The sequence below is a fragment of the Coregonus clupeaformis genome, chromosome 34 (genome assembly GCF_020615455.1).
Source record: "Coregonus clupeaformis isolate EN_2021a chromosome 34, ASM2061545v1, whole genome shotgun sequence".
Classification (NCBI taxonomy): domain Eukaryota; kingdom Metazoa; phylum Chordata; class Actinopteri; order Salmoniformes; family Salmonidae; genus Coregonus; species Coregonus clupeaformis.
The window spans coordinates 4,039,324-4,066,614 of record NC_059225.1 but is presented as its reverse complement, the minus strand read 5'-3'; the positions used below and the strand labels follow the sequence as shown (position 1 = coordinate 4,066,614).

Here is a 27,291-nt window from a genome sequence, read left to right as displayed (position 1 = left end):
AGTATCTGTTTCTTTCAAATCCTTTGGAGTGTTTTGATTGTGCCTGCCTGGAGTGTTTTGATTGCGCCTGCCTGGAGTGTTTTGATTGCGCCTGCCTGGAGTGTTTTGATTGTGCCTGCCTGGAGTGTTTTGATTGCGCCTGCCTGGAGTGTTTTGATTGTGCCTGCCTGGAGTGTTTTGATTGCACCTGCCTGGAGTGTTTTGATTGCGCCTGCCTGGAGTGTTTTGATTGTGCCTGCCTGGAGTGTTTTGATTGCGCCTGCCTGGAGTGTTTTGATTGCGCCTGCCTAGAGTGTTTTGATTGTGCCTGCCTTGAGTGTTTTGATTGTGCCTGCCTGGAGTGTTTTGATTGCGCCTGCCTGGAGTGTTTTGATTGCGCCTGCCTGGAGTGTTTTGATTGCGCCTGCCTGGAGTGTTTTGATTGTGCCTGCCTTGAGTGTTTTGATTGCGCCTGCCTGGAGTGTTTTGATTGTGCCTGCCTGGAGTGTTTTGATTGTGCCTGCCTGGAGTGTTTTGATTGCGCCTGCCTGGAGTGTTTTGATTGTGCCTGCCTTGAGTGTTTTGATTGTGCCTGCCTTGAGTGTTTTGATTGTGCCTGCCTGGAGTGTTTTGATTGCGGCTGCCTGGAGTGTTTTGATTGTGCCTGCCTGGAGTGTTTTGATTGTGCCTGCCTGGAGTGTTTTGATTGCGCCTGCCTGGAGTGTTTTGATTGCGCCTGCCTGGAGTGTTTTGATTGCGCCTGCCTGGAGTGTTTTGATTGCGCCTGCCTGGAGTGTTTTGATTGCGCCTGCCTGGAGTGTTTTGATTGCGCCTGCCTGGAGTGTTTTGATTGCGCCTGCCTGGAGTGTTTTGATTGTGCCTGCCTGGAGTGTTTTGATTGTGCCTGCCTGGAGTGTTTTGATTGTGCCTGCCTTGAGTGCCCAGATGGGATGAGTTTACACGTTTGGGACACTCTCGGTGGTTCCATTCTGCCAGAAAAGCTCAATCAGTGACTCTGAAGTCAAAAGAATAATCAGTAGGCTTTCTCATTTATTTCACAGGAGGTCGTTATCTTATATACAGAGGCATGTGTTTGCAAAGTACAAACAAATACTTCAACTGAAAGTACTAAAATGTATTTCTAAATAATATTTACTGCAATGTGGGCTTTACTGAGGCACTGCATTGTGGTTGAGCAGTGAGAAATGTAAAACCATTATCTACAGACTGCTGAGACGATACCTGTTATAGGCTACTGCATTTCTGACAGTTTATAAGAATGAAAATAAACATTGTCTGTTCATGTCTTGGACGTTTTTATGATGAAGCAGTTCTTGTTACGATGAAAACAGTACATTTATGACAGAGATGTGCAGAGTTTACTTTTCGCCATGACGTTTTTGTGTAAAAATGTCCCCCCCCCCCCACAACAACGAATAGAACCGCAACCGAGTTTTAAACATTTCCCCAAATGTTCCCGATACAAAGCATGCAATCAGAAATCTCTTTAGAAAAGTCCCCGTAGACACTGATAAATAGCAGTGTGATCCCAGTCACACACCATGGCATCTAAAGGGGCAACGATGTGGGTAGAGGTCCATTTAGAAACAGGACAGGGGTACTGTATATACCAGGCACATACTGGATCTATTGCTACAGAAAACAGCCCTTCAACACACCTGCAACCATAACATGAAAATATACAGTATATCATATTAAAGTTGAACGGTGTGTTCTTTATTATTCTAGTTGAATAGAAACCATATGTGCCGGTATCAGTTCTATAGTCGAGAGTAATCTATGGGTAACCAAGAGAAGCTAAATGGTCTGTAGAGATCAAGCAACAACAAAAAATGCTGTACAAACTTTGACACTTTTATCTGACAAATAACTCCCTTAAAAGTAGCAAATTATTGCTAAAGACAGTTTATAATAAATTATTGTTTTTCAGCCTTGAGCGTGACATTTCTATATGATGCATTCATAAAACATGCAAAGCAAATACTTCAAATAATAAATAAATAGGACGATTATCCACCCATCTAAAAGTGAATAGGATCTCTGATGCTCATAAAATAGGCAGCCATTTGGGCAGTTTTAGTCCTAAAGAAGTTATGGAGAAAAAAAAAGAAGACATCTGTCAATCGTAACCTTGAGATGTAGGTTTGATTGTCACATACTCATCTTGGTTACCGTACTGCTTCTTAGCCTTGTGTAAACTAGGACCAGATCGTTATGAATGAAAAATGAACTAATATGCAAGGGCCCCGGGATATCTTTAATGTCAAAACAGGTCAAATACAGCGTTCTTTTAATGTGAAAAGTTATTACTTGCCCCTTTCGTCTTGTTACAGTGTGGAATAATTCCCTTTCATGGTAAGCGACTCCAATTCAGAAGAGGTCATGTTTATTTTCTTACTCTAAAAATATCAAAAATAGTAATAATTGTACTGCTATGAAAGACTGGTAACATCAACAAAGTTATACTTTACTATGAAAATGTGTATCCCTTTGTTTTTCCTCTCACATCTCACAGTTTGAAAACTGTTTATCATAAGGAATCACACCAATAACAGCAATAACTTTAATGAACTCATACGGTCAGGCATACTTTGTAAATATTGATAAACTGTATGTCTTTTAGTGTAATAAATGATTATCACATCATTTATATAATTGTCCTGACCCTGCAGAGGTTATTCATGCATATTAACTGTGAAGCAATGTTGACATGAGCAGGGTCAAAGGTAATCTAGGATTTACACACGGCCCCTTTGTGTACTCCCACAAAGCATGTTCACCAAAAATAAACAAATAGTTTGCCTTTTCTCTATGAAAACCCCTAGCAGTTTCTCTGCACAACCACATGTACTAAACCAGGGTAATTTGAGCTATTTTACATTCGGTAAACAACAACAACAACAACAAAATAAAAAGAGAAAAAAGCATTTCCTAGTCGCTGTTACAGAAATGTCTCGCGGTCTCTGTCGGGGGCAGGGCAATGTAAGCTTAGGTCACTGTTCCTGGACTGTTCTAGAATTAGAACTTGGAAAAGTTCGCTAGTCGCCCGTGTGACGCTGTCGTAAGACGGCGGGGAGGAGGTGGAGGACAGGGTCTCCATCAGCTCCATCTCAGGCCCCCCGTAGTTCTCCTTGATCATGGAGGCTATGAGGCCCTCTTTCTCCAGGGTGGTGCCCCTCTTGTCCGTGGAGCTTTGCGTCAGATTGATCTGCATTGATCTGTACAGGAAGGAGGCCTGCTTCATCTGCCTCCGCACCAGGTGCCGGCGGTAGCACCTCTGGATGACAGCGGCCGACATGTCCTCCTGCTTGCGCCTCAGCGTGGTGGTGATGGGCTCGTAGGAGATCTTGGACGGATTGGCCATCATGAACTTCTCCTCCATCTGCTGCTTGAGAGCGTCCATCTCTCCTGACTCACCCAGCACACGCTTGGTGAAGGCAAACAGAATGTCCAGGCAGTGGATCTTGTCCCCACTGACCATGGGTAGGTCCATGGAGATCAGCTTGATCTTGTTGGGCTTGCCAATGCGCAGTGGCTCCGACAGCGTGTCGGCAAAGTCTGACAGCTTGGTGTACTCGATGAACTGCGTGGCCTCCGGGTCAAATTTCTCCCACACCTCGTAAAACATCTCGAAGTCGTCCTCGCTCAGCGGCTCAGTGCTCTCCTCGGTGGCCACGCTGAAGTTCTCCAGAATGATGGCGATGTACATGTTGACCACGATGAGGAAGGAGATGATGATGTAGGTGACGAAGAAGGTGATGCCCACTGAAGGGTTGCCGCAGTTGCCCCGGGCATTGGTGCCTGTGTGGATGAGGTTGGGGTCGCACTCCTCCGGAGAGTTGTTGAGGATGGGGCTGAGCAGGCCGTCCCAGCCCGCCGATGTGGTGATCTGGAACAGGCAGATCATACTGTTGCCGAACGTCTCGAAGTTGAACATGTCGTCGATGCCCGCCTGCTTCTTGACGTAGGCAAAGTTGGCCATGCCAAAGATGGCGTAGATGAACATGACCAGAAAGAGCAGGAGGCCGATGTTGAACAGGGCGGGAAGGGACATCATTAAGGCAAAGAGTAAGGTCCTTATTCCTTTGGCTCCGCGGATGAGTCGAAGTACTCGTCCGATCCTGGCCAATCGGATGACTCGGAACAGTGTGGGCGACACAAAGTACTTCTCTATGATGTCAGCGAGAACGATACCTGGAAGATAGGGGAAAAAACATGAGATTTATGTACTTCTAATAGACCATCATTAACAGTAGGCCAGCTCTTTCACACACTATGTACACAATATCTTATGGAATTAGGTTGACTATTGGTAACCAGGAGTGAATTAAGCTGAAGTACAGAGTCTCCCTGCTATCACTATTCAGCTTCCTTCTCCTTCATGTAAATTCTAGCTTCCCCAGACCCACTCACCAATGAGCTCATGATAAAGGCTTCCACTATTACTGGGTCTGCCTGCCTTCAAATGACATTCAAGTTGCCTCCCATCCCTCTCACCTCCACGACCACTTTACCATCAGTCCCTGATTTGTGTCCCTCCTCTCCCATGGACCAGGAAGGTCGCACCTGAGTTATTGATTGGGGAGGGGGGTTGGGAGTCACCCTTTGGAGCCATACGTTAAGCCCCCAGCCCCCCACCAACCACCAACCACAACCCTCTGATGCAGCACCTCAATCATGCCCAAATCACCCCCGCTGACAGCCCCGATTGCTACAATTACCTTCACCTCAACAGAGGCATCCTTGCCCACGCATGTAATTTAGCATGGTGACGGCTATTTAGATTCAACCTATGTGCTGGCCCTTTGGTTTGCTTTAGTTCCCCATCAGGGCCATGCAGAACATATATGGTCGCAGAAAGGAAAATCAGTTTGGCGGATACTGAATAGAGAGAGGCTATTACCTAAGCACAGAGTGCCCCTGGTTCATCAGATATAGCCCCACTTACTATCAATGAATTGATTGACATGATAGATAACCTTGCCAAATGAATACAAAAATATTGGATGACAGACGTGATGGCCAAGGTACATTGCAAAACACAATTAAGATTCTGAAATGTGTTCCTTAGCATTTTTTTTACATGTATTAGACTCTCTTATCCAGAGCGACTTACAGTAGTGAGTGCATACATTTTTCATACTGGTCCCCCGTGGGAATCAAACAACCAATGTTCCCTCTAAGCTGCACGCGTGCGCGCAGTAGCCCGAGACTGCCGAGCAGCTCCCCGGGACTGCCACGCAGAAATATCAGCCCACAGAGAGAAGCACGAGATTTAATTTCAGTCAACTTTCTAGATCAGTGGTCACCAACCGGTCGATTGCGAATCGACTGGTCGATCTCCAAGGCATTCCTAGTCGATCGCCAAACACAGTCAAGTAAAACTGTTAGCGGTAGGTGCACCCGATTCAGCTGTCCTGTGAGATTTCAAAACGTTTAAAACCATGACTAGAGATAGACTGTCAACGAATACAGCAAAGATATGCTGTTTTTATGAGTGAGTTCATGTTTAAGTTCTTACTCAGCACTGTCAACACTTTGTATTCAACACTTTTATAAGCCATAAAATCCGCATTCTTCCTATTTCCACTCAGCGCTACAACAAGCGCTGCAGCAGTAATGAATGAGTAGGAAAGTGTATCCCTATAGGCTTGCCTTGTTATTATTAGCAGCTTGGGTCTTTTTTTATATCAATGAATACTTCACTTTCTCTGTTCATAGGAGTAACAACATGAATTAGTACATGAGGCAGAAATAATGCGGTGCGTATTGAGTTTTGCCATCAACTGGAAGACGGTGTCCCTTTTTGGTCAGTGTCAGTGGAGGAATGGGAGAGGAGGGACGTTGAGAGACGGACCCCCAGTCTGCTGCCCTCTCCCTCCGCTGAGACTGACCATCAGATGCAGCCACCATCAGCCCAGTAAAATAAAAATAAAAAGCAAATGATTTAAATGTATGCTCACTCAGCTGTGCTTCATAAGTAATACAACAGCAGATCTATTACTGATGTGATCATATAGCCTACCTCAAATGTTGAAATGGCCCGAACAACAATGCATTGGTAGGGCAATTCAAGCAAAGCCAATATGCTGTGATAATGTGATGGGCCTATACCTTACTGCACAAACCTCATTGCAACAGTACTGTTTTTAATCGGTTAATGTTGCATAGGCTTACGTTTTTTAAGTCATGTAAAAAAAAAGAATCTGAGCGGTAGATCTCGGCTTGCATTTAGACTAAAAGTGACTCAGAAAAGGTTGGTGACCACTGTTCTAGAGTTTTCCCTGTTAACACTATCAACGTTTCCCTTTAATGTGGCAATTGTGATCGAATCAACGCAATATTAGCCACTTTCAACGCAACATACCGAAACAAAGCAAACTATGCAAGAGATTTTGTTGTAGGCAGAACACATCAGAGTAGGATTCTATTGCATTGACAGGCACGACTCAGCCTGTACTCTACACAGACCAGTACGGCATAACCAATCAGAGCTGCAGTAGGCCTATATGCAAATAGACCATTGCCATACATGGATCTGTGCAATTTACTTTGAACTGGACTGTGTTTACAGCATGAGTGGTGGTGAGTAGATGCGCTTGTTTTGAGATCAAAGCGAGGGCTGCATGTAGCCACGTGTGCACATTGTGTTCATATCCTTTGCTAGTTAGTGAGTTATTAGCCCAGTTATAGATCATTGGTAGTCAACAATAGGGGAGTGATTGCTTCCTACAAAAGCACAAAACGTGTACATTTCTAGACATCTTTGAAAAGTGAGTCAGGTAAAGTCAGCTTTGTTTTTGTCTTAAAGGGGCAGTGTTGTATTCTGAGACAGGCTTGAATAAGCTAAGTGCCAATAGGCAGAGGGTAGCATAATTTGTCTGATTCGCTGTAATAAATGGTATGGGAAAATTTATGTATTTTATTTTGTAAAGTGGTTTCTTGCATCAAACAACACATTTTCAGTCTCCTCCTTGTCTGAAGGACAAGTGGATAAACAGGTTAATGTCAAGCCCTGCATGTTTTTTTTTCAAAAGTCTCATGGAATGTAGGCCTACATTGAACGCCACACATTGGCTGCTACTGTAGGCTGAATGTAGAACAGCTATTTCCATGTTAAGATGTTATGGGATGCATTTTCTCCATTGTTTTTTATGGTAAGCCACTCTGGTAGGCCTACATTATGATCAAATAGCCACAGTAGTCTACATGACCACTGTTAAAACTGTAACCTAAAGCGGGTTCAGCCTCATTGTTCACAGTAAACGCGTGCTGGAAGTTGCACAGAATTTTCATAACATTCAAGTTTGCGCTCAGCGGACCTGAAATTTGCTCAATGCCACATTTCATTTGAAGGAACATTGCCCACAACCCTGGCATTGCAAGCGCCATGCTCTACAAACTGAGCTACATAGGACATGGGAAATCTGTTGATATGATTTCTGTTGGAAAATTTGAAGGTCCTAAGCTAAATGTCATTATCTGTGAATGGGCCAGCTAGTAACTTGGAATGCCTTGCTTATAAGCAAACCGCCAAGGTCATGTATCAACTGTATCACCCAAGGATGTTGAGCTGCCACAGTGGCATTAGACGAGAACTACATACCGTTAGCCATACATCAGCTACATATACAGAGTCTGAAAAATAAAATATATTCTGATTTGTTTAACACTTTTTTGGTTACTACATAATTCCATATGTGTTATTCCATAGTTTTGATGTCTTCACTTATTCTACAATGTAGAAAATAGTCAAAATAAAGAAAAACCCTTGAATGAGTAGATGTTCTAAAACTTTTGACCGGTAGTGTAGCTACATAAAGTAACCTTATTTCAGTATAACTGCCAGTTGACAAAGACATGCAATTACATCGTAAATGAGCATAATTGAAAACCCCTGATTTAATAAAGCCCAATCAACAGACTCACCAACGATGGAGAGGATGACCACCACAAAGTCGAAGATGTTCCAGCCAATGGTGAAGAAGTAGCAGCGCAGCGCCACGATCTTGATGAGGCACTCGCAGGAGAAGATGATGATGAAGGCCAGGTTGATTTTGTTGAGGATGTACTCCATGCGGGCCGGCTGCTCGTCCGTCTCCACCATCATGGTAATCATGTTGAGCAGGATGAGGACCATGATGATGATGTCGAACGCCTGCTTGCCCACCAGGTCGAAGAAGAAGCCCTGCACTTGATTCTGGCAGTAGAGAGGTAGAGTGAGTAATAGGTGTTAAGTTCTTTTGAAATGCAAGAGGCTTATGCACTAAGGTGAAGAAAATTTAAAGAATAGGTAACTTATTTGAGGTTTGAACTTTTATGTAATATATTTTTTTAAAGCCAATACTTCCAAAAAGTTAACTATCCCTTTAAGATCAAGAAATATAAGTCATTGGAACACAAGAGGCTAATACACTATAGGGCAAAGAAAATTAAAGGAATAATTCCCTTTTTTAAAAAGGTTTTAGCTTATTTTCTACTTATCTGGTGTGTTATCAAAAATAAGCCAAAAGCTCCCAAAAAGTGAAATATCCCTTTAATTAGATCAAGAAAATAGGGTTCAATTAGCTCCAGCTTACCACTGGCCTTGGAATTGGTTTCTGAGGCTTTTTAGACCCTAGCTTCTTCATGGCATTGTAGTACTTTTTCTGTTCCTCTGTCATGAAGATGTCTTGCCCACCTAAGTAAAGAGACATCCCGTTTCAGTTATTTTCACTGTGAAAATAACCAATTTTTTAAGTTCATGGCAGGTTATTCACATCAGACCATTTGTTGGCCATGATGTTTTTGATACTTATCTTTCGTTTCTGCTGGTTGAAGTTGTCGATGATGACACCGATGAAGAGGTTGAGGGTGAAGAAGGAGCCAAAGATGATGAAGATGACGAAGTAGAGGTACATGTACATGTTGACCTCTCTGATAGGCTGTTCGTCCACCTTGTGCAGCCAGGGAAAAACCATGTTAGGACAATACACTGTTCAGTTCCATTTTATCATTTGAAAACTGTGTTATTCTGGTAAATGTTATGGTGGTATTGCATCAAGGCATGGTTATGACAAAAAATGCAATATACAGTCATTAATGAAAATACCAAAGCTCTAAGTTATTTTTATGACACTCTTATATTGGCCTTATGATAGAACATTCAAATGTTAAATCATGTCATACAAAACAAGTACATTGACATTTAATACTTACAGCACGAGAATCCACTGCTGCATACATGATGTCCATCCAGCCTTTGAATGTAGCCTTGTAACAAAGGACACAAACTTCAATGAGCATGTGCCACTATCAACTTCAATGAGCATGTGCCACTATCAACTTCAATGAGCATGTGCCACTATCAACTTCAATGAGCATGTGCCACTATCAACTTCAATGTGCATGTGCCACTATCAACTTCAATGTGCATGTGCCACTATCAACTTCAATGAGCATGTGCCACTATCAACTTCAATGAGCATGTGCCACTATCAACTTCAATGTGCATGTGCCACTATCAACTTCAATGTGCATGTGCCACTATCAACTTCAATGAGCATGTGCCACTATCAACTTCAATGAGCATGTGCCACTATCAACTTCAATGAGCATGTGCCACTATCAACTTCAATGTGCATGTGCCACTATCAACTTCAATGAGCATGTGCCACTATCAACTTCAATGTGCATGTGCCACTATCAACTTCAATGTGCATGTGCCACTATCAACTTCAATGAGCATCACTATATAAATGCATACATGTTACAATGAAAATTCAAACGAAATATGTTTGTAATTCTATATGACAGAGTGTGGGTATCTATCCTTCCTATGATACGGTTTTGTCATCAACCATAAAACGGAAGAACACCCCCCCAAAAAAAAAAATATATAAATAATAATCATACAGTCTCTACAAAATAAATATTGGACATGTGCCATGTTAGAGCTGAGATGTTATGAATGGCAGTGGAAAGGACTTATATGTGCTTCCTCCTGACAGCATGGAGTGTCTTTCTAGAGGGAGGAAAAATGAGAGTGAGCAGGGTGCCCTACTTCAACTGTCGGGGCTAGAAGCACAAGCATTTCACTACACCCGCAATAACATCTGCTAAACAGGTGTATGTGACCAATACATTTGATTTGATATTGACAAGTGAGTTCTTATCAGCGAGAAATCCCAGTGGTGGGCCTTTTCGCCTTGGTTACGGGTTATTATTGGCTTTTGTGAATGACTGAGGGCCAGACTATTTCCAGATGCAAATGGGAAGTTTGAATGGAGCCAAGTCACAAGAAGGTGACAGAAAGGAGTTAAGTGAATTGTTGCTAGGCTACCGCGCCAACTAAGTTAAAGCGAAGAATGAAGTGCATGCACTTGCATAGCACAACATTCTCTGTAATGGCCCACGCCGCTGCTAAAAATAAAAGCTTTCGACTTGTTGATTGATTCAGGGATCTCTAGACAGGCACGGTGGGCAGCGACAAAAAATATGAGGTACAAGTGGGAGGAAAGAACATCTCAAACTGTGAGGAAAATAAAATAAAAAAATAAGTCCAACTCACAACTTGTAAGAGGGCAAGGTAACCGGCGCCCACGTTGTCGAAGTTGACCTTGACTATGGTCCAGTAGAACTGCGTGTCGTTCATGGCCAGGCAGTCGGTCTTGTTGTTGACCATGGACACGTTGTGGATGAAGCCTGTCCGGTTGACGCAGCGACCGTACTTGCCGGCGAACAGGTTGACCCCCATGATGCTGAAGATGAGCCAGAAGATCAGGCACACCAGCAGTACGTTCATGATGGACGGGATGGCGCCGATCAGGGCGTTCACCACAACCTGTCGCCATGGAAACACACGCAGCACGTCAGGTATCCATCCGCCCCCTTCTGCTTTCATGTGACACACTCTATACATGATGCCAGTAACTTAATCAGAGAAACTCACACCAGTGTCTACATGCTTGTGGTTGACTTCACACACTTCCCCTAAGTGCTTGCCCAAACCACATCCCCCCAACACTAAATATATATATATATATAAATATCAAACCACTCAAAAACAGTTTTGTAGAATAATCCCACCACCCTTAAAAATATCAAATTTCCAAAATCCATGCAAACTAGTGGAACTGGCAAATGAGATTAAGCATGTTTGTTTGTCTCATATTCAAATCAGGAGCAGCAGCAACTTTTTAAACCACCCTGTTAAGAGATTTCCTGGTTGAGACGAACCTTAAAGTGCTAGACTAGAGCAACAGGAGGGTAGTGATTGCAGAGCTAGGAGTTCCTGAGTGTCACTGCCGTAATAGAACCAGTGGATATTGGGGTTCAGCCCTGCACATCCCTCAAGAGGGTGTCACAAAGAAACCTGCTGCTCACTCAGACTCACTCCTTTGTATAGCAGGGCTTCACTTCCACTTCGTGTTTCCCACTGAGGAGCGGACCCAGCCGTTTTCAAGCAGTGTGACGCCTAATCCCATTTGCCAGATTTACAGTGGCGGAGAGCAGCGAGCTCGGCGGACATCAGCCCCCCCATTTCCGACAGCATGCACATTTCATGAGTAGGAATTCAAATTCATTCCAGTGGATGTCAGGGGAAATTATATACATATTAAAGGCCTACAAGCTAGGCTGACAGCTGTTGACTTAGAAAACTAACATGGTGCAACAGGAGGGAACAATAGCCCAAAATCTTAACTACAGTGTGCATGAACTGTTCGAGGGGGTTTAAGGATGTGTTTGAGGGAATGAATAATGATTATGGAAATGTTACAGGCTAAACATTAATTGGAATATCTGAACACAGGAATGCATGCAAGAGAAAGTGAGAAGAAAAGCAACTGCTTAAACAAACAGTGGAATAGCAAGAAGATTTATATTAATACTGACAGAAGTGAGAAACAACTTGTAAAGTAATATCACAGATGAGTAAAGATGTGATATTGGATAGAAAGTTTGGAATGAGATAATGGAAATTCTAAATACTAAGTGTATGGAGTATGTACATGGAGTATGTACATGCATAATTCTACTACATTTATCAGCTTTTCTGGTAACAGTTTGCAATGATTTGTCCATATTCCTGTGTAATAATGCTGTAACAACATTGATTTAGTGAGAACTGGGCTTTGTTAACAGAAACCCCTTGATAAAGATGAGCAATAATGACTGTATTAAATAAATAATTCAAATACTGAGCTATATTGTATGCTCCAAACAATTAGGAAAATATATAATGTTATACTAATACAATTGCTCAGAGAAATAGATTTTTTAAACAAGTAATACTTTTTTTTTCTTCAAGAAAATAGGGGTCAAAATTATTGACACCCTTAAAGATTCTTATTAAAAACATAGTCAAAAGTTTAGTATTTGGTCCCATATTCCTAGCACTTAATGACTACATCAAGCTTGTGACTTGTTGGATGCATTTGCAGTTCATTTTGGTTTTGTTTCAGATTGTTTTGTACCCAAGACAGATAGCCTGTTATTGGTAATCTGTAACTTTCTCACTCATCATTATTCATGATTCATTCAGTATTATCCTTAATCATGGTAGCATCCTCATTAACGTAGAAGTGTTTAGGAAATTTTTCTATTCTTATTTATAATAAAAGTGACTCCAAAATGACACAAAACATTATTTACCATTAATTTATATTGGGGACAAAATCTGAAACACAACCAAAACTAACTGCAAATGCATCCAACAAGTTTGTAGAGTCACAAGCTTGATGTAGTCATTGCGTGGTAAGAATATGTGACCAAATAGTCAACTTATGAATACTTTATTTATAAGAATCTTTAGGGGTGTCAATTTTGACCCCTACCTTTTTTAGATTTGTATTTGTTAAACAAAATCACTTTCTCTGAGCAATTGCATTAGTATAAAATAGTATAATTTCCCAATTTTTTGGAGCATACAATATAGCTCAGTATTTGAAAATGTATTTTATACAGTCATCATTGCTCATCTTTATCAAGGGTGTCAATCATTTCGGACCCCACTGTATCTCTCAAGTATTTACTTGGAAATTACGTGATAACAATAGGCAATTTTCTGTTCAAACTTAAATTTGTTGTAAACATTTGGTATATGATACCTGTTTTGCTGATTCCTAAATGATGATGTAGGGCATAATTATAATTTCACTATGAAAGGTCCTGGTAAAAAAGACTACAAAATAAAGCTTAATATGAAATAAAGCTTATCCAAATTGATAAGCTGGATAATGAGGTAGTCATGTCATGCTAAGGAGGGAGTTGAGGGGAATTATGAAAACATAATTAGCTCTTCATGCTAAAATCTTCCAAGGGAAAGATTGGCTAGGGATTAGTGGCATTAGCTGGAGAATTAAGAGATGAGCAAAGCATGGATTTTTTACGGCATTATAACACCATAAGAGGAGATATGAAGTAGGCAAATATTTTGAGTATTCTGAATAGAAACAGTGAAAATGCTGGTAAGGGAAAGAAAGGGTGGTAGAGAGCGTGACAGATGAGATGGTTCGATGACATCAGGAGTGAGAGGGAGTGACCACTCTTACCCGCATGCCTTCAAATCGGGACAGTGCTCTTAGCGGCCTCAGAGCTCTGAGGGTTCTAAGTGATTTGATGGCAGCGAAGTCCGAGTAGCCCAGCGTGTTAGCCACTAGGCTCACCAAAGACACCTAGGAGGAGACAGAAAGCGCAAGAACCCACATGGTTAGTGGGGCTGCCACAACCTGTTCAAAGAAATGTCAACACAGTACCTGAAAAGGAACACTGGACCACTCTGGCTCCATCCTGTTAGCAACTGTGTTAAGGGTTCATAAGAGTCCAATGTGTGTTCATGTCACCCAGAATGGGAGCATCAAGGTCATCCTTCTGATATTCAAGGGGATATAATGTTAAAATTAGGTTATTTCGTAGCAGAATAATGAATGGTCACGAAACTTCTGCTTTGATCTGTGTAAGAGAGAGGAAGAGAGGTCAATGAAACTACAGCTCAAGGTGTCTACTGTGCATGGTCGGGGGTGGTGGTTAGCGGTCAGATCGGGCCTTACCCTTACGCCGGCAAACCGGTCCACCGCAATGCTCGCATGGTCCTGAGGACTCGCAAGGTGCCAATTTGCTCTACATTGACGGCACTGGCCAACAGGCCAATCACTGATATCTGGCCAACAGTGAATCAAATTATAGTTCATTCAGTGAAAACACATACTTGCTTACTTTTAAATTAATATATAGTACAGACTGATCCAATACATACAGGTTTTTACACAAGCAAACCTGCATGGAGCAAAGTGGGTGGTTTTGTACTCTGAAGAATTCATTTTTAGCCCCCCAAAACCCCTCACAAATTAATATTCAACAGCCCTCCAGACACTGTCTGAGACTAATACCACAATCAGATAAATGACTGAAATTATTCTGAAAGGTTCACAGACATCTGCGCTTCGTCATGTTGTTTTAATGAATCACTGACTCAAGAGCAGGGGCTTTTTGTGCTCTTATGCCTCGGGATGTAAGAAAATAAAAACATCACAACACTTTTGTTGAACACGATCAGCAGAGCACAGAGCTAGACGGAGGGAGTAAACCCACTGGGGATCTTCTTGCCTAAAGTGTTTGGTACTTCATCACTTGGAGACCTTTGGCATTACACATAGTGGTTCAGGATGCATTAAAACACTTTGTTGAGGGGGCTTAAAAAAGATTCAGCAAGCACACAAACACATTGTGATTCCCCCTCCACTTGTCACATCTACATTTTACATTTTAGTCATTTAGCAGACGCTCTTATCCAGAGCGACTTACAGTTAGTGAGTGCATACATTTTCATTTATATCTGGCGTTTCGTGGGAAATTGATTTGGAAGAGATGAAAAATATTCCTGTAGTGATTGAAGCACGTCGGATGAATCGAGTGGTGAATAGGGATAAAGTCAAGAGTTGCAGTTTTTTGAAATGGAGTCTCTCCCAAATGAAGTGCGGTTAGGGAATATACTGGCCCCCCGTGGGGCAATTTAGAATATTGAATCACTCAGGAGGGAACTACACACCACCAACAGTGGTATAAATCCACCACCACATTTCCATTATTTTGGTGGACAATAGGAAGGCATGATCATTTTGAATGCCATGTTTGGTTATCTTTTCAATTCACTTCATCTCACAATTTACATGAAGAAACACAGGCAATATTGCAGATTAAATAGAACAAACATCTGCTGCACATCCAAAACCAAGATGCATAAAGGTATCATCTATCATTAGAAATAGTCCCAGCAAGCTGTGTATGGGGAATACGTATTGACTTAGCAGTTTTCATGGCAATGGTAAAACATGCCAGAGAAATTTCCCTGGGAGAAAAATGCTATTTACATCTCTTTTTCTTATTTCCTCCCTCCCTCCTCTCTCTCCCACTCCCCCGCTCTTTCTTTCTCTTCCCTCCCCCCTGACATCTCTCTCCCTCCCTTTGTGTGGTGTGTCTGTGTGCAGAGAGCAAACACTAATTGCTCAAGCCTCTCTGCCTAAAGACTCTCTGCCACAGACCAATATGTCCAAACTACTGACGTGAACTCAGCTCTCATGTTTCTCCCAGAGGATGAAGCGGTAACAAATAAGTGACGTTTGACCCCAGGGGATTGTGGGGTTGCTAGACTCGCTACAGGGCTGTGCTGATTGGACAAAGCGTTTTTGAGAACCGCAGTAGGTCGGTGAAAATTCCCGAAATGTGCCTAGTCCTTCCCAGGCAGTATTTACCAGTATACTGTACATTATGAGCAGGTTTCCCACACACAGATTAAGATTCCCTGACAATATTCTCCATTTAGCATCCTTACTCATTCGGGATTCGGCTTTTTCTGAATCCGGGAAATGGGTCCTATGACTGTCTGGCATGACAGCTAAACCATCCAAAAAGTGAAGTGGCTCAATACAACTATTATTGACAGAGTAAGACAAGACAAATCAGGATTCCACATTGTCCACTTCTCAAAACTAATTCAGAGCTTTCAGAATGCATGCGAAAAACAGATCGATTGATCACGTCTGACCAGATTATAAAACACAATCAAGTGAAGTGGGCCGCCGCTTTAGCAAATTACATCATCGTCTCGTCATCATGTCTGAGGGTTTGGAAATAAACGTTGCACTTACATCCACAATCAGGAAATCCAGCCAGCACCAGTAGTTAGTGAAGTACTTCTTGAATCCGTAGGCGATCCACTTGAGGAGCATCTCCAGGATGAAAATGTAGGTGAAGATCTTGTCGGCGTACTCCAGCACCACTTTGACCACTTTTCTCTGTTCGATGTAGATGTCCTCAAAGGCCTTCGGAAAGATACATGGGAGACGAGTCATGATTAGGTCTTTTTAAATAGTCAATAGGCAATTAGTCTCATGCTGTAATACTATGGAACGTCTCTAGTCTCGTATTCACTCAGCAATCAATCTTACCACAGCAATAATAATGCTGTATCTTAATGACATACATACCGATTGTGTGCATCAGTGTCTTATTCTAATCACTGGAAACTGGTAGTATGTATTGTTATTATGTGGGGGAAGGTTAGTGGTAGGACAAACACACTACCAGGATGTACATCCACACTCTATCCCCAGGTGGCAGCAGCAACTGGTTTAGATGCTGAGCCAAGTCTTTATTTGCACACAGGTGCTGCCAATTAAGGTGATAGTCAGTCAGTGTCCCAGCTGGCAGGGCCGTGAGGCTGCTGGCTTTGTTTGGTGGCCATTGAGTCTTTAGTTTAGGCATGCCTGTTTGTAGTTTTTCCTTTTTGTATGTTTACTTACATCACCATCGAAACAAATAATAATCTGCTTGGACAGGCCGACAATGTGAATCATGACTGAGCTGGCCCTGGACCTGAGTTAAGGTGGCTGTCTTCCGGGTACAAGCACTGAACACCTGGTCACATATGCATACTTCTCACATTCATGCACACATCCAATCAGGTTACAGACCATGTAGCTAGGCCTAAGACCCCTAGACATAACAAATGCAGCAAACCCAGTAGGCTAATTTCTGGTATTGTAATAGTATGTACACGTGAGGAAGTCTACACGCTATTTTTACATGAAACCCTTTCAGTGTTTTATTTCACAACCAGCAAAATAATATGTTCATATGCTACAGTGTATAATAATTGATTGAGGCCTTTTGCATCACAATTATTACTCAGATAATAAAGTTGAATGAAAACAACAAGGGTCTTTTACAGATGATAACATTTCTAGAATGACTAGACTGTGACATGTAAAATGTCCAGTAATGTATAATGACTAGTTTCAAACATGGTATACGAACATCCAATGACATGCAGCTGCTGGGTACAAAAATAAACGAATGAAATAATAGATACTCACACACTGATGAATGCTCCCGTTGTTTAACGTTTCAACCCAAAAGTCCTCGTCAGGCTTAACCCACATAAGAAATGCGATGATATTTATAGATTCAACATAATGAGCAGGCGATACAGGCTGTGTCATTAATTAACCCTTCGTCATATAAACACACGTTTTACAGTGAAACAACAGGAACATTCATCAATGTGCCGGTATCTATTCTCTATCATATTGTCAACATGCTGCATACATGGAATATGCATGCTTTTCTGTAAAAGAAGGAAAGTGCTTTCATAGGAAATTAAACAACCAAACAAAATGGAGTGCTTTTGCTGAGCAACAAGAGCCCTGTCGTCACCGTCGGAAACCATTTGCTCTACACTCATGAGCTACGCCGCCATGCGCCCTACATTAACGCCACGCGGGCTTGGCCTGCACACTCAGCACCGGGCAATGCCCAGGAGAATGCCCACACTGACAGGGAAATGCCCAGAAGAAACAACAATCTGCTTGGACAGAGATGGAGGAGTAGGAGGGTGGATGGAGAATGAGTTATGGGTCGGGGTGGGGTGGAGAGGCAGGCACTGGTAGCACAGCTGAGGTTTGGGCTCTCTATGACCAATCCACTGCTAATTAGGAGGAGAGCGGAGAAGGCTTGAGTAATCATTGATCTGACTCCTCTCAGCTGCATATCTGTTAATGCACTACATCACTGAGGAGGAGGAAATTGAGGAGGATGAGTGTGAGAGGGCAATGAAAAGCTGCACCTCAACCAATCATTCATTGCTTCTGTGGGCCCAATTTATTGCAATAGACACTTTGTTTTCAATGTTTTCATATATACAGTTGAAGTCGGAAGTTTACATACACTTAGGTTGGAGTCATTAAAACTAGTTTTTCAACCACTCCACAAATTTCTTGTTAACAAGCTATAGTTTTGGCAAGTCGGTTAGGACATCTACTTTGTGCATGAAACAAGTAATTTTTCCAACAATTGTTTACAGACAGATTATTTCACTGTATCATTGTATCACAATTCCAGTGGGTCACTAAGTTGACTGTGCCTTTAAACAAAATTCCAGAAAATGATGTCATGGCTTTAGAAGCTTCTGATAGGCTAATTGACATATTTTGAGTCAATTGGAGGTGAACCTGTGGATGTATTTCAAGGCCAATCTTCAAACTCAGTGCCTCTTTGCTTGACATAATGGGAAAATCAAAAGAAATCAGCCAAGAAAAATTGTAGACCTCCACAAGTCTGGTTCATCCTTGGGAGCAATTTCCAAATGCCTGAAGGTACCACGTTCATCTGTACAAACAATAGTACGCAAGTATAAACACCATGGGACCACGCAGCCGTCATACCGCTCAGGAAGGAGCCGCCTTCTGTCTCCTAGAGATGAACGTACATTGGTGCGAAAAGTGCAAATCAATCCCAGAACAACAGCAAAGGACCTTGTGAAGATGCTGGAGGAAACAGGTACAAAATTATCTATATCCACAGTAAAACGAGTCCTATATCGACATAACCTGAAAGGCCACTCAGCAAGGAAGAAGCCAGTGCTTCAAAACCGCCATAAAAAAGACAGACTACGGTTTGCACCTGCACATGGGGACAAATATTGTACTTTTTGGAGAAATGTCCTCTGGTCTGATGAAACAAAAATAGAACTGTTTGGCCATAATGACCATCGTTATGTTTGGAGGAAAAAGGGGGTCCTTGCAAGCCGAAGAACACCATCCCAACCGTGAAGCACGGGGGTGGCAGCATCATGATGTGGGGGAATTTTGCTGCAGGAGGGACTGGTGCACTTCACAAAATAGATGGAAGGAAAAGTATGTGGATATATTGAAGCAACATCTCAAGACATCAGTCAGGAAGTTAAAGCTTGGTCGCAAATGGGTCTTCCAAATGGACAACGACCCCAAGCATACTTCCAAAGTTGTGGCAAAATGGCTTAAGGACAACAAAGTCAAGGTATTGGAGTGGCCATCACAAAGCCCTGACCTCAATCCTATAGAACATTTGTGGGCAGAACTGAAAAAGCGTGTGCAAGCAAGGAGGCCTTCAAACCTGACTCAGTTAAACCAGCTCTGTCAGGAGGAATGGGCCAAAATTCACCCAACTTATTGTGGAAAGCTTGTGGAAGGCTACCCGAAACGTTTGACCCAAGTTAAACAATTTAAAGTCAATGCTACCAAATACTAATTGAGTGTATGTAAACTTCTGACCCACTGGGAATGTGATGAAAGAAAAAAAAGCTGAAAGAAATCATTCTCTCTACAATTATTCTGACATTTCACATCCTAACTGACCTAAGACAGGGAACCTTTACTAGGATAAATGTCTGGAATTGTGAAAAACTGAGTTTAAATGTATTTGGCTAAGGTGTATGTAAACTTCTGACTTCAACTGTATATATATATACAGTGGGGAGAACAAGTATTTGATACACTGCCGATTTTGCAGGTTTTCCTACTTACAAAGCATGTAGAGGTCTGTAATTTTTATCATAGGTACACTTCAACTGTGAGAGACGGAAAATCCAGAAAATCACATTGTATGATTTTTAAGTAATTAATTTGCATTTTATTGCATGACATAAGTATTTGATACAGCAGAAAAGCAGAACTTAATATTTGGTACAGAAACCTTTGTTTGCAATTACAGAGATCATACGTTTCCTGTAGGTCTTGACCAGGTTTGCACACACTGCAGCAGGGATTTTGGCCCACTCCTCCATACAGACCTTCTCCAGATCCTTCAGGTTTCGGGGCTGTCGCTGGGCAATACGGACTTTCAGCTCCCTCCAAAGATTTTCTATTGGGTTCAGGGCCGGAGACTGGCTAGGCCACTCCAGGACCTTGAGATGCTTCTTACGGAGCCACTCCTTAGTTGCCCTGGCTGTGTGTTTCGGGTCGTTGTCATGCTGGAAGAGCCAGCCACGACCCATCTTCAATGCTCTTACTGAGGGAAGGAGGTTGTTGGCCAAGATCTCGAGATACATGGCCCCATCCATCCTCCCCTCAATACGGTGCAGTCGTCCTGTCCCCTTTGCAGAAAAGCATCCCCAAAGAATGATGTTTCCATCTCCATGCTTCACGGTTGGGATGGTGTTCTTGGGGTTGTACTCATCCTTCTTCTTCCTCCAAACAAGGCGAGTGGAGTTTAGACCAAAAAGCTCTATTTTTGTCTCATCAGACCACATGACCTTCTCCCATTCCTCCTCTGGATCATCCAGATGGTCATTGGCAAACTTCAGACGGGCCTGGACATGCGCTGGCTTGAGCAGGGGGACCTTGCGTTCGCTGCAGGATTTTAATCCATGACGGCGTAGTGTGTTACTAATGGTTTTCTTTGAGACTGTGGTCCCAGCTCTCTTCAGGTCATTGACCAGGTCCTGCTGTGTAGTTCTGGGCTGATCCCTCACCTTCCTCATGATCATTGATGCCCCACGAGATGAGATCTTGCATGGAGCCCCAGAACGAGGGTGATTGACCGTCATCTTGGACTTCTTCCATTTTCTAATAATTGCGCCAACAGTTGTTGCCTTCTCACCAAGCTGCTTGCCTATTGTCCTGTAGCCCATCCCAGCCTTGTGCAGGTCTACAATTTTATCCCTGATGTCCTTACACAGCTCTCTGGTCTTGGCCATTGTGGAGAGGTTGGAGTCTGTTTGATTGAGTGTGTGGACAGGTGTCTATTATACAGGTAACGAGTTCAAATAGGTGCAGTTAATACAGGTAATGAGTGGAGAACAGGAGGGCTTCTTAAAGAAAAACTAACAGGTCTGTGAGAGCCGGAATTCTTACTGGTTGGTAGGTGATCAAATACTTATGTCATGCAATAAAATGCAAATTAATTACTTAAAAATCATACAATGTGATTTTCTGGATTTTTGTTTTAGATTCCGTCTCTCACAGTTGAAGTGTACCTATGATAAAAATTATAGACCTCTACATGCTTTGTAAGTAGGAAAATCTGCAAAATCGGCAGTGTATCAAATACTTGTTCTCCCCAATGTATATACCACAATTTGTCTTATCTCAATTTCACCTGCTTGACATTCTCAGCTAGCTCTACTATGTTGGGCACTTCATGCCTGCCAACCTTAGTGTTAGATTGTAATAGCAGGTGAAAGAGTCATTGACCTTGTTTGTGAGCTGCATCCTGGAACAAATGGTGTTAGAGTTAGTCCTGAGAGGCTTGTAGGGTGCTGTCTTGGAAATAGTGTGCGAGGGCTCATGGAAAAAACGCCCAACATAGTATTAGTGTTATTACAGCCTAAGACCAAAGTTAGCACATCACACAAGCTAATCAAGAGTCGACCATCCATGTTAGCATCATCCCGATATCATTTATGGGATTTTGTGCAAAGTCTATTGGCTAACCTTCTATTTGATGAGATAATCTTATTATTGTCTTATTAAATAGCCTGGATCTTAGAGTAAATCAATAACTGTGTAGAAAATAGCAATAAAAAAAGAGATGAGGTAACAAACAACTTGTATGATCTGAGAGATTATTCCTAAACATCTCACACAGCCTGAAGCCTCTACTTACAGCACATTACACTCTTAGAAAAAAAGGAGCTATCTAGATCCTAAAAGGGTTCTTCGGCTGTCCCCATAGGAGAACCCTTTGAATAACCCTTTTGGTTCCAGGTAGAACCCTTTTGGGTTCCATGTAGAATCCTTTCTACAGAGGGTTCTACATGGAACCCATAAGGGTTCTACCTGGAACCAAAAATGGTTCTACTTGGAACCAAAAATGGTTCTCCTATGAGGACAGCCGAAGAACCCCTTTGGAACTGTCCCTGTTGGATAGCTCTGTGTCATCCCCTGTTCCCCCCAGTCTCACCCCACACTGGGTGGCCTGGCCTGGCAGATTGACCAGTCAGCAGGCAGGGCCGATGCGACCCCCGCCACCCCTACCCAGCATGCCCGCTGCTTACCAGAGCACCACTGCTCAGCAGGATCATGAAGATGATGAACGACTCGAACCAGCTGTGCTCCACGATCTGAAAGCAGGTCTTCCTCAACCGCCACCATGCCTGGCCCAGACCCTCCGTGGTTTGGATATCACAGCACTGGAAGTGGCGCACGCACACTGGGGGAGAGAGAGAGAGAAAGAGAAAGAGAGAGATAGAGGGATAAAGAGAGACAGAGAGAGAGAGAAAAGGAGAATGATTACTCTATTGTAAGTGTGCAAATGGATACTCTATTGACTCATCAATGTTTTAAAGAGAGAGAGAGAATTAAAGTATTTGACAAATGTACTGACATGTCAATGTCTCTTTTTTCCAATACGTATCCAAGGCCAACATTTTACCCATTCATTTAATGAATGGTTGATTCAATTAATATTTCTGCGAACTCATCTTAATACACATGATGCAGGAAGTAGTGACAGGAAGTAGTGAACGTACAGAGATCATAGCCCATGTGAGCGCTAGCTAGCTAGCACACCTTCCACTACTTTATACTAGCGCTCCAGCCTAGCCAGGAGGATAAGGACCCAGTGTCTTTGCTAATCTCACTGCTTCACTAGAGAAGAGACTATGGTTTTGGAGCAACATATTCCCTGGTATCAATTACTCTTTAAAAGCTTTCCAGCCAGAACAATGGCTCAGGCTGGCTGCTATTCCCATGGCCGCCGAGTCGACCCGGCTCCTCCATAACCGTCATCTGAGCCCCCCGTCCAAATGAATTTATTGCCTGTAAACTTAATAATAACGGGATTATGGCAACGGACCACTTGCAACTCAATTTCTAATGATGCTCTCAGGCTCTTTCTTGGAAACCGCGGACGTTTTAGCGCCCTGGCACTGACATCTGCCAAGCAATTAATGGCCATCAACGAGAAATCAAGAGGCTTTATTGACTGACATTGACAAGGCATTTACAGTTATCAACCGGTCGATATACGGTTAGACCTCAGAGTAGAGGCATTTCCTAAGGGATTTTTTTTAGTTTTGTTCTTTGAGAGTACAAATAATGCAAATTGAAATGCTGTGTTGAAATGCTGCTACCTCTTCTCTGAGTGTAAAACGCTATGAAGGGCCCGCATAACCTTGCGCATGTTTGAGTGCACGTCAGCTAGAGGGAGCTGGACAGAAATATAATGTAGGGCAAAGGCAGGCCTCCTTCTTGCAGTTTGTCCGTTTAGCTCAGCTGCTGTAACGTCTAGTGATGGGGAAAAAAATAAATCAATACAGTTACGATACAGTTACTTATTTTGGACGATATTATATAGATCTTTTTTATTTTGCTAGGCAGCGTTATCTAGCGCTAGTCAGGTTCACCTGCGCCAAAACTCTGTTATTTTTCATCCTATAGCTTGTTCTCCATCTTCTTTTTAAACAGTGAGCCAACATGTTTTCAACACTTATATTTCCATGACTGTTCAAAACTAATTTTCTCATGCTCTCTCGTCTCTCTATAGCAGACATATAGTGAGCAATATGTTAGGAACATCAAATCAAAAAAAAAAATCGCAGTATCGAATCGCAATACATAAAGAATCATTTTAATCGTGAGTATTTTGAGAATCGCAATGCATATCTTATCGGCACCTAAGTATTGTGATATGGCATCGTGAGCCCCCTGGAAATTCCCAGCCCTAGTAACGTCCCTCTGGTGATTTAGTCCCTCGAGCTATCGTTAGAAAAGTCCAGAGACTTGTGGTTTGTTAGGTTGGCGGCCATTTTGTATGAAAAACCATTAGTCATGGCACTGAGACAGGGAGACAAAAAATACAATAAAAATCTTTAGGGGGTAATATTGCAGATAGATTGTAACTTCCATCAATGTTATTGTCTGCATCACTTCCAATCCCCCATATGTTTTTTCTCTTGCATATATATATATAGTCCCCTGTAGCTCAGTTGGTAGAGCATGGCGCTTGCAACGGCAGGGTTGTGGGTTCGTTTCCCACAGTGGGGCAGTATGAAAATGTATGCATTCACTAACTGTAAGTCGCTCTGGATAAGAGCGTCTGCTAAATGACTAAAATGTAAATATATACAGTGAGGGAAAAAGTATTTGATCCCCTGCTGATTTTGTACGTTTGCCCACTGACAAAGACATGATCAGTCTATAATTTCGTTGGGGAATCCCATCTATCTCTTAACACCATCCATATTGGATTTCTATTTGCCATATATTTTTCAACTGTACTGTGATGTTTTACAAAAGTTCTGAACCTTTCTATTCTCATTGTTTCTACAGATTGTAAATTGAAAATAAATATTTTTGCTAAAAGTATTATTATATTATTGATCGATTGACTATGACTTTTCAGATCACCCAGTAATACTATCTGCAGGGTTAGCTCCAGGTAAATATTGCAATCCTTTAGCCATTCCTGGACCTGTGTCCAAAAACAAGCTACAAATGGACCGTACCAAAACAAATGATCTAATGATTCTGTCTCTTCGCAGCAAAATCTGCAGAGATGGGAAGATTGTATCCCCCATATAAATAACATTCTATTGGTAGCAATAATTGTATATAATCATTTAAATTTAAAAATTCTAAGTTCCAGTAATGCTTGGCGAAAACCAAACTCTGCATTACACAGTAAGAACATCATACCAAAGGTCAAGCATGGTGGTGGTGGTGTGATGGTTTGGGGATGCTTTGCTGCCTCAGGACCTGGACGACTTGCCTTAATAGAAGGAACCATGAATTCTGCTCTGTATCAGAGAATTCTACAGGAGAATGTCAGACCATCCGTCTGTGAGATGAAGCTGAAGCGCAGCTGGGTCATGCAGCAAGACAATGATCCAAAACACACAATCAAGTCTACATGAAAATTGCTAAAAAGCAACAAATTGGAAGTTTTGGAATGGTCTAGCTAGTCAAAGTCCAGACCTAATCCCAATTGAGATGTTGTGGCAGGACTTGAAATGAGCAGTTCATGTTTGAAAACCCACACGTCACTGAGTTAAAGCAGTTCTGCATGGAAGAGTGGGCCAAAATTCCTCCACAGTGACGTGAGAGACTGATCAACAACTACAGGAAGCATTTGGTTGGAGTCATTGCAGCTAAAGGTGGCACAACCAGTTATTGAGTGTAAGGGGGCAATTACTTTTTCACACAGGGGAATTGGGTGTTGCATTACTTTGTTTATTAAATAAATGAAATAAATATGTAATTGTTGTGTTATTTTTTCACTTATGTTCCCTTTATCTAATATTAGGTTTTGGTTGAAGATCTGATAACATTCAGTATCACAAATATGCAAAAGTAGAGAAAATTTGAAAGGGGGAAAATACTTTTTCATAGCACTGTATGGGACGGCTGTCAATCCTTTGGTCCTTACAGTGGGGAAAAAAGTATTTAGTCAGCCACCAATTGTGCAAGTTCTCCCACTTAAAAAGATGAGAAAGGCCTGTACTTTTCATCATAGGTACATGTCAACTATGACAGACAAATTGAGAATTCTTTTTCCAGAAAATCACATTGTAGGATTTTTTATGAATTTATTTGCAAATTATGGTGGAAAATAAGTATTTGGTCACCTACAAACAAGCAAGATTTCTGGCTCTCACAGACCTGTAACTTCTTCTTTAAGAGGCTCCTCTGTCCTCCACTCGTTACCTGTATTAATGGCACCTGGTTGAACTTGTTATCAGTATAAAAGACACCTGTCCACAACCTCAAACAGTCACACTCCAAACTCCACTATGGCCAAGACCAAAGAGCTGTCAAAGGACACCAGAATCAAAATTGTAGACCTGCACCAGGCTGGGAAGACTGAATCTGCAATAGGTAAGCAGCTTGGTTTGAAGAAATCAACTGTGGGAGCAATTATTAGGAAATGGAAGACATACAAGACCACTGATAATCTCCCTTGATCTGGGGCTCACGCAAGATCTCACCCCGTGGGTCAAAATGATCACAAGAACGGTGAGCAAAAATCCCAGAACCACACGGGGGACCTAGTGAATGACCTGCAGAGAGCTGGGACCAAAGTAACAAAGCCTACCATCAGTAACACACTACGCCGCCAGGGACTCAAATCCTGCAGTGCCAGACGTGTCCCCTGCTTAAGCCAGTACATGTCCAGGCCCGTCTGAAGTTTGCTAGAGTGCATTTGGGTGATCCAGAAGAGGATTGGGAGAATGTCATATGGTCAGATGAAACCAAAATAGAACTTTTTGGTAAAAATTCAACTCGGTCGTGTTTGGAGGACAAAGAATGCTGAGTTGCATCCAAAGAACACCATACCTACTGTGAAGCATGGGGGTGGAAACATCATGCTTTGGGGCTGTTTTTCTGCAAAGGGACCAGGACGACTGATCCGTGTAAAGGAAAGAATGAATGGGGCCATGTATCGTGAGATTTTGAGTGAAAACCTCCTTCCATCAGCAAGGGCATTGAAGATGAAACGTGGCTGGGTCTTTCAGCATGACAATGATCCCAAACACACCGCCCGGGCAACGAAGGAGTGGCTTCGAAGAAGCATTTCAAGGTCCTGGAGTGGCCTAGCCAGTCTCCAGATCTCAACCCCATAGAAAATCTTTGAAGGGAGTTGAAAGTCTGTGTTGCCCAGCGACAGCCCCAAAACATCACTGCTCTAGAGGAGATCTGCATGGAGGAATGGGCCAAAACACCAGCAACAGTGTGTGAAAACCTTGTGAAGACTTACAGAAAACGTTTGACCTGTGTCATTGCCAACAAAGGGTATATAACAAAGTATTGAGAAACTTTTGTTATTGACCAAATACTTATTTTCCACCATAAATTTGCAAATAAATTCATTAAAAATCCTACAATGTGATTTTCTGGAAAAAATGTTCTCATTTTGTCTGTCAAAGTTGATGTGTACCTATGATGAAAATTACAGGCCTCTCTCATCTTTTTAAGTGGGAGAACTTGCACAATTGGGGGATGACTAAATACTTTTCTCCCCCACTGTACATTAGTTTTGGGGCTGTCGCTGGGCAAC

The 27,291-nt window shown here is 42.2% G+C and overlaps 1 protein-coding gene across 1 annotated transcript in view; it reads right to left on the bottom strand.

Annotated features, from left to right (window-relative positions):
* Positions 1-1,076: 1,076 nt before the first annotated feature.
* Positions 1,077-27,291, bottom strand: part of LOC121549653 (sodium channel protein type 4 subunit alpha-like) — a 212,548-nt gene continuing 186,333 nt past the window's right edge. The window contains exons 20-28 of the mRNA XM_041861442.2: positions 22,292-22,446; positions 16,128-16,301; positions 13,533-13,655; positions 10,550-10,822; positions 9,199-9,252; positions 8,795-8,936; positions 8,580-8,680; positions 7,930-8,200; positions 1,077-4,194 (exon numbers count right to left, since the gene is read on the bottom strand). Coding sequence (XP_041717376.2) covers positions 2,942-4,194; positions 7,930-8,200; positions 8,580-8,680; positions 8,795-8,936; positions 9,199-9,252; positions 10,550-10,822; positions 13,533-13,655; positions 16,128-16,301; positions 22,292-22,446 — 2,546 coding nt within the window. The 3' untranslated portion in view covers positions 1,077-2,941. The remainder of the gene's footprint in view (positions 4,195-7,929; positions 8,201-8,579; positions 8,681-8,794; positions 8,937-9,198; positions 9,253-10,549; positions 10,823-13,532; positions 13,656-16,127; positions 16,302-22,291; positions 22,447-27,291) is intronic.